This window comes from Balaenoptera ricei, chromosome 9 (genome assembly GCF_028023285.1).
Source record: "Balaenoptera ricei isolate mBalRic1 chromosome 9, mBalRic1.hap2, whole genome shotgun sequence".
NCBI lineage: Eukaryota > Metazoa > Chordata > Mammalia > Artiodactyla > Balaenopteridae > Balaenoptera > Balaenoptera ricei.
Genome location: NC_082647.1, coordinates 47,105,317 through 47,118,503, shown reverse-complemented (window position 1 = coordinate 47,118,503; position 13,187 = coordinate 47,105,317). Strand labels below are relative to the sequence as shown.

The 13,187-nt window shown below is 37.0% G+C and overlaps 1 protein-coding gene across 1 annotated transcript in view; it reads left to right on the top strand.

Annotated features, from left to right (window-relative positions):
• The window catches only part of ZNRF2 (zinc and ring finger 2), a 96,636-nt gene that overhangs the window by 48,180 nt on the left and 35,269 nt on the right, over positions 1-13,187 (top strand). The window contains exon 2 of the mRNA XM_059933669.1: positions 3,575-3,670. Within this exon, the coding sequence (XP_059789652.1) occupies positions 3,575-3,670 (96 nt within the window). The remainder of the gene's footprint in view (positions 1-3,574; positions 3,671-13,187) is intronic.

Below are 13,187 nucleotides of genomic sequence, written 5' to 3'. Positions count from 1 at the left end.
TCAGAAGCAGCAATCAGCAGTCAGAGCGCAGATTCCCAGTATTTGGAGCACAGGGTTCTTTTTGCCTACCCTCACTCCTGTAATCTGTGTGCAAGGTGCTCCAGGAACAAGTGCATCACTGCCTGCCATGTGGCTGGGATGGGGGGAAGGGTAACTGCCTCTGTGCTGAGAGCTGAAATTAACTGCAATGTATTGTCCAAGGCTTCCTTCCCTTGGAAGTTGCAAGCCTTCAACAGATTCCAGACTTCCAAAATAGTTCCTTCAAACAAATTCCACCCATTCAATTTTTGTCTAGGTGGGAAGGTAGATTCCCTCAGTGCTTCCTACTTTGCCATCTTCCCATAATCCTCTATCTGTGCATGTGTTTTCTGGTATTGTTGGGGGCATACCTTCAAGGAGAGATCCTAGAAGTGGGATTGCAGGATCAGAAGGTAAATATACATGTAATCTAGTTAGGTGTTGTGAAATTACCCTCTGTAGAGGTTGTACGATTTTGCACTCCTACTAGCAACATATGAAAGTACGTGTTTCTCCACAGCCTCACCAACCATGTGTTGTCAAACTTTTGAGTTCTTGCCAATCTGGGATGAGTAATGATATCTTAATGTAGAGATAAAGTAAAGCCCAAGGAGAGAAAACAGTATGTACAAAGAACCACCTGGATTTTTAGTTAAAAAGAGTGAATTAAACACATGTGTTTCTTTCCTCCCTCCTCAACACACTAAAATGAGAGTAAAGAGAGAGTAAAGAAATAAACAGAAGAACTTGAGAGGAAAGTGCTTCTTTCATTATGACACTGTGCAGTTTTTCATGTGTTTAAGGGTTAGCTGCATATCTTTCTTTTTGGTGAGATGTCTGTTTAAAACTTTTGCCCATTTTTCTAACAGGTGTTTGGTTTTCCTCATTTCTTAGGAGTTCTTTGTATATTAAGGATATTGTCCTTTTGTGATAAGAGTTGTAAATATTTTCATTAGTCTTTTGAATTTGTTTCTGCTGTGTTTTCATGTGCAAATTTTTTTCTTTTATTGCATTATGTTTATGAGAGAAGCCCTGAAAAGCTGTTTGGAAGCTTTATATGTAAGACTTAAGACTTGTCAACAGATAAGGATCTCTTGCTGTTTCATTCTGTGGAACTTTTGATTTAAGAGAAGACTCTACCAATTTCTTGGTGGAGATAGAGAAAAGGAGATTGTTGGGAAGGGCCCTTTTCCATACATAGATATTTATTTATTCCCTTGTTTTTTTCCCTTCCCCTTGCTGTGCCTGGTGTCCTCAAGCCAGTCTATTTTGGGTCTTTATTTTCCTGTAGTAGACCTTCATTCTCCTGCTCTATTTGGGGAACTGTAGTTGCTTGGCTATATGTCATGGGTTGGAGACTTGGGGATCTTTTTTATTAAGTCTTTCAGTCAGTCTGGATTTTAACCTCATGCCTCATCATTGTCTTGGGAAGTTATTGGAGGTATAGATTCCTGAGTCCTTTGAGAATTATGTAGTGAGAATTGGCTTACTTCTGCAGACACTTAAGACGTCTGTTTTCTCAGTCCTGTTAATTCCTTCATCTGTTCTCATCTGCTGCTGTCTCCTTTCAAGTTCTTTATCTTGTTATATTTATTCTCACTTTTAGTAGGTTTTAGGTGTAAGGAGAAAGAAACACATCAATTTATTGTATTTAATTAGAAATGCAGTGGTTCTTTATACATACAGTTTCTCTCCTTAGGCTCTACTTTGTGGGCAGTTGGATGGCTCTCAATGGTTCATGGTATTGCACTTTTGTTTGATAATTTAGAGTTTATGTGCCAGTACTTAGATGATTTTGATCAGGAGTTGGAAAATTGGTTACCTTTTTTTTTAAGTCCTGTGTAACTTCAAGGGAGGAAAGTTTTTACAATTTTAAGCAAAAGATTATTATTGGTCCTGGAAATAGGAATGCTGCTTGAGAGTCTCTTTGTCTTCTCCCCATTTGATCCATATTTTGCAGTATTGCTATAGTCTGTGTTTGGGGATTATAGCTATTTTGTAGTTTAATTTTAGATTAATCCCCTTTGCTTTTTCTTCTTTTTCATTTTGGTGGTTTTGAAGAAGTGGGAAGTAAACATACCTTTATTCCTTTCTTTTAAAATGTATTTAATACAGCGTGAAAAACAGTGCTCAAAAACATGTATTTCATTTAAGAAGTCGAATAACTGGATTAAGTACCCATGCCAAAACCTTTTCATATTCAGTAAAGCTTTGCACGAGGTATGACTCTAGTCTGACATGTTGGGTTGCAGTGAGTTTCATGTCACGACAAAGGGAGGAGAGTGTCTGTAAGAACACACATGTACTAGAAGTAGAGCTACCAGAATCTGAGGCAGCTTTAGGGACTGGATTTTTTTTTTTGGTTTTTTGTTTTTTTTTTTCACCACCCTTCTTATTAGTTGTTGTCTTTCACAGCACTTTGCTCCTCTCTGCACATCTGCTCTAAGATCTCCATGTGAACCATTTTCCTGTGCTTACTGATAGTTTCTGTTCTCTTACAAATTCAGCCTACAGAATAGACACCCCATCCCAGTCTCTCTTACCTTTACCTACATGTGACCTTTCTGCTTCAGCTGTCTACAGCTGACCAGTGTACTCTCTTGCTGTTTCTTAAGTCATATTTCCAATAAAAACAAATTGGCCCAGACCATCTTTTTGTGCCACCCTGGTTTGTTGTTCCTAACCAAACCATAAATGGACTTTCTTGGATCAGTTCACTGCTCAAGCAGGTTGGGGATGTTGGAGAAGGAAGCAGTAGGTCAGCAGGGAAGCAGCAAGGAACCATGGATGGACAGTTACCCTTGGTAAGTGAGGGAGCAGGATATAGCTGAATGTATAACATTTCTTCCTTCAGTCTACCAGTTTACTTTTAATAGAGTACTTCAGGCAAATTCTTAGTACAGATTGAATATTGTAGGAAACTAGCTAATATTTGTGTCAAAATTGACTGAGAAATCTGCTGTTTGGTGCTATTTTCTGTTTGCATTGTGACTTTAGTAGCATGGTATGGCCGTAAGACCACTATACTAGGAGTCAGGATAGATTCTAGACCTGATTTTGCTGTTCTGTGAAAGGCTTCACTTTCTTCATCAGATAAATTTTTAAAAGGTCAGTGGAGTAGAATAGTTTCTAAGGTACTACCTAGCTATAAAACCTTGCGACTCAAGGTGTACTATAACCAAGCTGGGAAAGGTACTTTCCGCAAGGATGGTCAGAATACACAACTATTATAATGAAATCATAAGTTCAGATTAATGTAAAAAATTAGAAACCAGAATGATTGGACCCATACGTTAGAAAAGGGTGCGAGAGTTTTGTAGTGAACTAAATTCTCCTCATTTAAGCTTGTTTTATTTGAAATCGGATGCTGTTTATAAACTGATTTAAGTCAGATATTATAGTCACAAACTGTTTTCCCAACTTAAGTTGCACATAGGTAGTGTATTAGTGTAAGTGTAATATTGAAGTTTGAAATTCTTCTTCTTCCCTGCTTTTTTAAAAAGCATAGTTGGATATTCAAAATAGTGAAGTAACATGGATTTCTTTTACTTTTTAGGATTTAAGTGTCCTGTATGCTCAAAATTTGTACCCTCAGATGAAATGGATTTGCATCTTGTGATGTGTTTAACAAAGCCAAGAATAACCTATAATGGTAAGTCCAGTGCTTTAAAATAATACTTTAAATTAGAATTATCTTAGATTTTATGAATTTCAAGTTTCAGGTAAAAGTTAAAAGGCCGGGAAGGACTATCTATGAGCCCTGAGCTAACTGGTATCCTAATTAGGTGTGGTGCTTTGGCTGTGCCATTCTTACCTGACCACAATCTCCAGATACTCAAAACCATAGGAGAGATTTTCAGTGTAGTCCTGGTACATTTTGAAATAGACTTGGAAAAAAAAAAAAGGAATAGTTCATTCGTGACTTCAGATGAATAGAATGAAATAAAGGAAAAATGAGAGCTTTTTTCAGAATTTTATAGATAAAAAGACAAACTTCAAAATCTGTGGAGAAATTTTAGATTTTTCAAATGTAAAATTTGGTTTGAAATAGAATGAGTAAGAAGAGTACCAGTAAACAATGAAGCCAATTGAAAGATTGACTTCTTGATCAGCAAATGTTCTTTGAGTACCTGTCAGGTATGAGGTATATAGTGTTAGGAACTTGGAATATAGCAATGAATAAAACAGATGGATCCTAAAGCCTAGAATCAACCAAAGGTTAATCAATGTAGTAACACTTAGTCAATAATCTGAGATTTCTCCTCAGATTACAGAAATCTTGTCGGGGTAAAATTTAACACTGAAGTGAACACGTTATTTTGAGTAGCTTTTTTGCAAAATGATTTAGGAATCTCTGTCTTGATAAGGTAGTGCTTCAGCCACACTATTGTAATAATTGAGCACTTTTTCCCATTTTCCAGTGTATAAGTAAAAGTAGCTTTTAGCATTCCCTTTGAATAGTAAATATACCTGTTGATTATTATATATAAACCTTTCTGCATTAGGAAATTGAATTGGCTACTTTTCATAATCTAATTGAGATTTAGTTACTTAAGAAATAAAAGACATTTTTATTCAGGTTCAAAATTTGAGGTAAAATTGATTGGGCTTGTTTCTTATACTTACTCTATTATCTTATCATTACCCTCCATAATTATTATGTTTATTACAAGTGTTTTTAAAATAAATATCCTTAAATCTTAAGACTCAGGCCTTGAATTTTAAAAGCCAAGTGTATTTCCTTTTACCATATAATATATTTGCATATAATCTTAGTATTCTGTTTATTTACTTTTTGTGTAGTGTATTTGGATATAGTCTTTTTATGTGTTGATATTTGGCAGTTTTTAATTTCCTGATTTAACTGTGCTCAAGTCATTAAAGTTTTCTACTAGATCACTTGTTTGGTGGCTTAAAAAGCAATATGTAACCTTCTGCTTGGGGATACTGTGATCCAAGAATTCAGGTTTTAAATATTTGACAGTATTCCAATTTAGAAGTTAGTAAACTTAATGCAAAAAGTAAATAAAGTTGCAGCCATTTTTAAGAATGGCTACCTACTTTAAGGTAGTTAGACCTGAAATTTTTTAATTTGTTACCTATAGATTAACGTCTATAAACATTCACAACAAGAAGCAAAAACAGCTTCTTTATAAACATATATGATTCTTGAATTTTTTAAATGTGGACAGTGGCCAACTGTGAGTTAAAAGAAGGAGGAGCTGTGATTGACGGGTTTAGGTTAGAAAGAGGTGGCAGATTGGTAATGTACTTTCCCATCACAGGCTAGGAGAATTCTAAGGTTTTGAAGGCAGAGGCCTGTAGGGGAGGAAAAATAATCCCTTTACCCTTCTGAGTTCTTGGCTGAGATCCCTGTAATAAAAGACAGATTAACAAGAGGAAAACAAATACAAGTTTATTAACAAGTATACCTCCTGGTGTACATAGGAGGTACCCAGGGGGAAAATGAGCTGATCTCCAAGGTGGTTTAGAGTGTGGGCTTAAATAGCATCTTCAGCTAAAGACAAAGAAGAAAATGAGGGTGGGGAGGCCAGTTGTGGGGGGTCACCAGGAAAATCATGACAAACAAGAGGTCTGTTACACGGATATAGGTTAGTGCCTGCTCCACTGAGAAGATTCTCTTGGAGTAAACTTTGTGATTTAGAGCAGCCCTCCTTCTCTTCCTGGTAGTGAGAAGGAAGACACCCTTGCAAATGGAGAGTTCTTCTGTTCAATATTATGTAACAACCTAAATGGGAAAAAAATAGACACGTGTATATGTATAACTGAATCACTTTGCTGTACACCTGAAACTATCATGACATGGTTAATCAACTATGCTCCAATATAAAATAAAGAGTTTTTAAAAAATGTAAATTTCCCTTACTGAAGGGTAACTTCTACTTTCAGAGCTTCTCTTGAGTCTGCTATTTCTCAGTCATTTAAAAAATAATCCTTATGCCAAAGAAGCATATTTTAGGGTAGCATATTCTGCTACCCTTCAGTCACCAAAATCTGATCTATCAAGGATATGAGCCTGTGTGAGAACCAGCCCCTTTAACACCTAAGCAGTAATGTAGGATTATTATGAAGTTTAGAGCAAGGTGAGTTGGAGAATCCTGAAATGGAATCTTTTTAGTCAGCTGGACTCCTCACAGCTTCATATTTTAATTCCTAAAAGTTGATTTCGTAGAGAGAGATGCATTAGAGAGATTGGGTCTCTAAATTGCGTTAATACTCAAACAAGAATTTTATTCAGTGTAGTGCTTATTAACTAAAACCTTTTGCAGCCTTTCCTAAAGTAGCTAGATCTATAATTTTTAAATTTATTTGTTAAATGTATATTAATTGAACTGTCTACAGACATTCACAGTTAGCAAGGAGAATAGTTGGGCTTATTTTTCAGGCTGGATATTATTTATAGTCAAACTCCTGAATAGGATGAATTCCAGAAATTTGAATATAACTTGGTGATTTGGAGTTTCAAATTCATAGTCACAGAGATGATATTCTGAATGTTGGTTTGATTTACCAGGCTAGCCCACAGAAGCTTTCTTATTGTTTTTTAGTCTGTAATATATTCAAATACCCAAGTCCTGGCAACTGAAGAAGAAAATTGACTCGCCAGGTGAAAGCTCTCAGGATTTAGGCAACTGGCTCAGCAGAAGTTCAGGTAGGAGGCCCAAAGCAATCATGGTAGGGAATGATTCAGAGTGATGTGAGTGGTTATGTATTTGCAGGTGGTATTTTTGGCAGAATGGAAAAAAAGTTCAGAATGACACAATGAGTGTTCGTAGATAGATAGCCCTTAAGTCAGAGACTGCCCGCTTCATATACTTACCCCTCTTTCATGGACTTCATTGTTTAGTTCATGGACCTAGTAATTTGATATATGGTCTTATGAACATAATATACATGTTGCAAGCATAGAGTCTCTATTTCCTTGTTCCTCATCTTCTTAAGTACTTCAGAACAAACAAAAGTGAAATAAATATTGATAGCAAATTTTTACTCTTGATTTTCTTGGTCTTTAAACTTTACTGGATCATAGCATGTTTTGCATCATATAAAGTTCAGTTTTCATTTTAGACTTCTGTGATTGAACTCTGTATTTAAGAAATCTTTGTGTTGTTTTATTTGTAGTTAGTACTCTGTGTGCGCATGTGCACCCAAAGGAGGTGTAACTTGAAATAAGTTTGTCTTCTGAGAGTTAATTATAAACCTATATAGTGAATCAAAAGAGAGCTTTTCAAAATCATCAGAAAGAAGACTGACTTTATGGACAGAGTAAGATGAATATTACTCTTTTAAAGTAATCATTTTTGAAGAAAGATTGAGTCAATTTCTTTTTTTATAAATTTATTTTTGGCTGCGTTGGGTCTTTGTTGCTGCGCGCAGCTTTCTCTAGTTGCGGCGAGCAGGGGCTACTCTTCATTGCGGTGCGCAGACTTGCAGTGGCTTCTCTTGTTGCGGAGCACGGGCTCTAGGTGCGCAGGCTTCAGTAGTTGTGGCTCACGGGCTCTAGAGTGCAGGCTCAGTAGTTGTGGCGCATGAGCTTAGTTGCTCTGCTGCATGTGGGATCTTCCCAGAGCAGAGCTCAAACCCGTGTCCCCTGCATTGGCAGGCAGATTCTTAACCACTGCGCCACCAGAGAAGCCCCAATTTCTTTTTTTTTTTTTTTTTTAATTTTATATTGGAGTATAGTTGATAAACAATGTTGTGTTAGTTTCAGGTGTACAGCAAAGTGATTCAGTTATACATATACATGTATCTATTTTTCAGATTCTTTTCCCATTTAGCTTATTACAGAATATTGAGCAGAGTTCCCTGTGCTATACAGTAGGTCCTTGTTGGTTATCTACTTTAAATACAGCAGTGTGTACATGTCAATCCCTAAGACTGAGTCAATTTCAAAGCGAACTTGTGCTGTAATAAAAGTGAGGGAAAAGGATCTCATCTTTTGTGCTGTCGGTGGGAGAGTGTATCTTATCTGCTTACTTGGATGTTGAAGAAAAGTTGCAGCAGACAGTCAGTGCTTGATTCCAATGCGCACATGTAGTCTTCTAATGACCTGGCTTTCCTCCGTGTAGCATGTTTGCAAGAAAGTACGTATTTTCTCCCTCTGTAATTACTGTCTGGCTTTCCAGGCAGTTGTGGGTCTCATTTTAAGTTATAAACTTGCTTTCTGCCTTACATACTACATTTTCTTGGTTTTAAGACCACCCCCCCACCCCCACCCACGCCCCCGGCACTCCAACACACACATTTTAATCTTTCTGAATTCAGGAGGCTTTCTGAAATTGGCATGTCTCTTATAATTAAGGTTAAAAAACATATTTGTCAATTACGGAGCAGAATTTTAAATAAGGAGGTAGTTATATCATTGCCTGAGTTTGTGTGACCTTTGCCTTCTGTGGAAGATATCTACTGTCTGATTTGATGACTCTGTTCATCTATTTGCATTAATTTTTGTGGTTGAGTTTTAACCACAAAATGTGGATTCCTAATAGTGGTTTTATTTATTTTTTAAAATAAATTTATTTATTTATGGTTGTGTTGGATCTTTGTTGCTGCACGCAGGCTTTCTCTAGTTGTGGCGAGTGGGGTCGTTGCGGTGTGCAGACTTATTGCAGTGACTTCTCTTGTTTCAGAACACGGGCTCTAGGCGCGTGGGCTTCAGTAGTTGTGGCTCGCGGGCTCAGTAGTCGTGGCTCACGGGCTCTAGAGCACAGGCTCAGTAGTTGTAGCTCACGGGCTTAGTTGCTCTGCGGCATGTGGGATCTTCCCGGACCAGGGCTTGAACCCGTGTCCCCTGCATTGGCAGGCGGATTCCTAACTACCGAGCCACCAGGGAAGCCCAAAATGTTTGTTTTTAAATCATTAAAATCATTAATAAATGAATAGGAAGTAAGTAAAAAGATATATTGTGAATAAGATGAAAATTGAACTCTTTAGACATTAGTCACTGAAATTAAAATCTCAACTGATAGGTTAAGCAGCAGATTAGACAGAGCTGCAAGGAGAATCAGTAAAGTATAAGATGGATCTGAGGAAATTACACAGAGTGTAATAGAGAGGTACGTGGCATGGAGCCTGTAACGAAAGATCCACCGTACATACAGTAATCTCCTAAAAAGAGATGGAATTGACTTCTGGTTTCCAGTTCCACATGTAAGAAGTCTGGAAGTAGCCACTCAGTCCTAAAAACAAGTAAAAAACCAAACAGACTGAAAAATCAACAACTTTTCTTAGATCCATAAGAGATGGGAAGACACAGGGCAAACCACTGCCCCTGCAGATTGTGGAGACAGGCAAATACAGAGAGTCACGGGTTTCAGCTTACTGCAGCAGACTCAGTGGGAACCAGTGCCAGGGTAAGGAAAACCTGGACTGTAATTGTTGAATTGCTGGGGGCTTAGTGTGGACAAATCTGAGAGTTTAAAAACTTCAGGGAGATCCCCACAATATTTTAAGATTTACCACTAGGAGCTGAACCAGGTTCCCATGGTAAATGTCAGAGAAAAATACCCTTCTCCTTCTGGCAGGGGGAAGGGAAAATGAACTATCTTGAAATATGCCAGAGGACTCTTAAAAAGGTTTGCCTCAAGGGAAGCTTGTTAACCAGAGCCTAACTGACCTGGGAGAAGGGTGTAATACTCAACTTGGGCCCACTCTGGCCATCCTGTTCTACCTAATGGGGGAGAAGAAATCCTGAGAAACACTTGTTTTTTTGTTTGGTTTTTTTGTTTTCTTACATTTTTATTGGGAGTATAGTTGATTTATAATGTTGTTTTAGTTTCAGGTGTACAGCAAAGTGAATCAGTTATACATATATCCACTCTTTTTTTTAGATTCTTTTCCCATACAGGTCATTACAGAGTATTGAGTAGAGTTCCCTGTGCTACACAGTAGGTCCTTGTTAGTTATCTGTTTTATATATGGTAGTGTGTATATGTCAGTCCCAATATCCCGATTTATCCCCTTACCCCCTGGTAGCCATAAGTTTGTATTCTACATCTATGGCTCTACTTCTGTTTTGTAAGTAAGTTCGTTTGTACCCATTTTTTAGATTCCACATATAAGCGATATCATATGATACTTGTCTTTCTCTGTCTGACTTCACTCAGTATGACAATCTCTAGGTCCATCCGTGTTGCAGCAAATGGCATTATTTTGGTCTTTTTTTATGGCTGAGTAATATTCCATTGTATATATGTACCACATCTTCTTTATTCATTCCTCTGTTCTTGAACATTTAGGTTGCTTCCATGTCCTGGCTGTTGTAAATAGTACTGCAGTGAACGTTGGGGTGCATGCATGTATCTTTTCGAATTATGATTTTCTCCAGGTATATGCTGAGGAGTGGGGATTACTGGGTCACATGGTAGTTCTGTTTCTAGTTTTTTAAGGAACCTCCATACTGTTCTCTATAGTGGCTGTACCAGTTTACATTCCCACCAACAGTGTAAGAGGGATCCCTTTTCTCCACACCCTCTTCAGCATTTATTGTTTGTAGATTTTTTTGATGATGGCCATTCTGACTGATGTGAGGTGATACCTCATTGCAGTTTTGATTTGCATTTCCCTAATAATTAGTGATGTTGAGCATCTATTCATGTGCTTTTTGGCCATCTGTATGTCTTCTTTGGAGAGATGTCTAGTTAGGTCTTCTGCCCATTTTTTGATTGGGTTGTTTGTTTTTTTTAATATTGAGCTGCATGAGCTGTTTATATATTTTGGAGGTTAACCCTTTGTCCGTTGATTCATTTGCGAATGTTTTCTCCCATTCTGAGGGTTGTCTTTTCATCTTGTTTATAGTTTCCTTTGCTGTGCAAAAGCTTTGAAGTTTCATTAGGTCCCATTTGTTTATTTTTGTTTTTATTTCCATTACTCCAGGAGGTGGGTTAAAAAAGATCTTGCTGTGATTTATGTCAAAGAGTGTTCTTCCTGTGTTTTCCTTTAAGAGTTTTATAGTGTCCAGTCTTACATTTAGGTCTCTAATCCATTTTGAGTTTATTTTTGTGTATGGTGTTAGGGAGTGTTCTAATTTCATTCTTTTACATGTAGCTGTCCAGTTTTCCCAGCACCACTTATTGAAGAGGCTTTCTTCTCCATTGTGTATCCTTTCCTCCTTTGTCATAGATGAGCTGACCATATGTGCATGGGTTTATCTCTGGGCTTTCTGTCCTGTTCCATTGATCTATATTTCTGTTTTCGTGCCAGTACGATATTGTCTTTGATTACTGTAGGTTTGTAGTATAGTCTGAAGTCAGGGAGTCTGATTCCTCCAGCTCCGTTTTTCTCCCTCAAGATTGCTTTGGCTATTCAGGGTCTTTTGTGTCTCCATACAAATTTTAAGATTTTTTGTTCTCGTTCTATAAAAATTGCCATTGGTAATTTGATAGGGATTGCACTGAATCTGTAGATTGCTTTAGGTAGTATAGGCATTCTCACAATATTGATTCTTCCAATCCAAGAACATGGTATATCTCTCCATCTGTTTGTGTCATCTTTGATTTCTTTCATCAATGTCTTATAGTTTTCTGAATACAGGTCTTTTACGTCCTTAGGTAGATTTATTCCTACGTATTTTATTCTTTTTGTTGCAGTGGTGAATGAGATTGTTTCCTTAATTTCTCTTTCTGATCTTTGATTGCTAGTGTATAGGAATGCAAGAGATTTGTGTGCATTAATTTTGTATCCTGAACCTTTACCAAATGCATTGATTAGCTCTAGTAGTTTTCTGGTGGCATCTTTAGGATTCTCTATGTATAGTATCATGTCATCTGCAAACAGTGACAGTTACACTTTTTCTTTTCCAATTTGTATTACTTTTATTTCTTTTTCTTCTCTGATTGCCATGGCTAGGACTTCCAAAACTATGTTGAATAAGAGTGGCGAGAGTGGACATCCTTGTCTTGTTCCTGATCTTAGAGGAAATGCTTTCAGTTTTTCACCATTGAGAATGATGTTTGCTGTGGATTTGTCATATATGGCCTTTATTATGTTGAGGTAGGTTCCCTCTATGCCCACTTTCTGGAGAGTTTTTATCATAAGTGGGTGTTGAATTTTGTCAAAAGCTTTTTCTGCATCTATTGAGATGATCATATGGTTTTTATTCTTCAATTTGTTAATATGGTGTATCACATTGATTGATTTGCGTATATTGAAGAATCCTTGCCTTCCTGGGATAAATCCCACTTGATCATGATGTATGATCCTTTTAATGTGTTGTTGGATTCTGCTTGCTAGTAGTTTGTTGAGGATTTTTGCATCTATATTCATCAGTGATATTGGTCTGTAATTTTCTTTTTTTGTAGTATCTTTGTCTGGTTTTGGTATCAGGAAGATGGTGGCCTCGTAGAGTGAGTTTGGGTGTGTTTCTTCCTCTGCAATTTTTTGGAAGAGTTTGAGAGGGATGGGTGTTAGCTCTTCTCTAAATGTTTCACAGAATTCACCTGTGAAGCCATCTGGTCCTTTTGTTTGTTGGAAGATTTTTAATCAAAGTTTCAATTTCATTACTTGTGATTGGTCTGTTCATATTTTCTGTTTCTTCCTGGTTCAGTCTTGGAAGGTTATACCTTTCTAAGAATTTGTCCATTTCTTCCAGGTTGTCCATTTTATTGGCATAGAGTTGCTTGTTGTAGTCTCTTAGGATGCTTTGTATTTCTGCGGTGTCTGTTGTAATGTCTCCTTTTTCCTTTCTAATTTTATTGATTTGAGTCCTCTCCCTCTTTTTCTTCATGAGTCTGGCTAATGGTTTATCAATTTTGTTTATCTTCTCAAAGAACCAGCTTTTAGTTTTATTGATCTTTGCTATTGTTTTCTTTGTTTCTATTTCATTTATTTCTGCTCTGATCTTGATGATTTCTTTCCTTCTACTAACTTTGGGTTTTGTTTGTTCTTCTTTCTCTAGTTCCTTTAGGTGTAAGGTTAGATTGTTTATTTGAGATTTTTCTTGTTTCTTGAGGTAGGATTGTATTGCTGTAAACTTCCCTCTTAGAACTGCTTTAGCTGCATCCCGTAGGTTTTGGATCACTGTGTTTTTGTTGTCATTTGTCTCTAGGTATTTTTTGATTTCCTCTTTGATTTCTTCAGTGATCTCTTGGTTATTTAGTAACGTATTGTTTAGCCTCCATGTGTTTGTGTTTTTTACGTTTTTTTCTCTG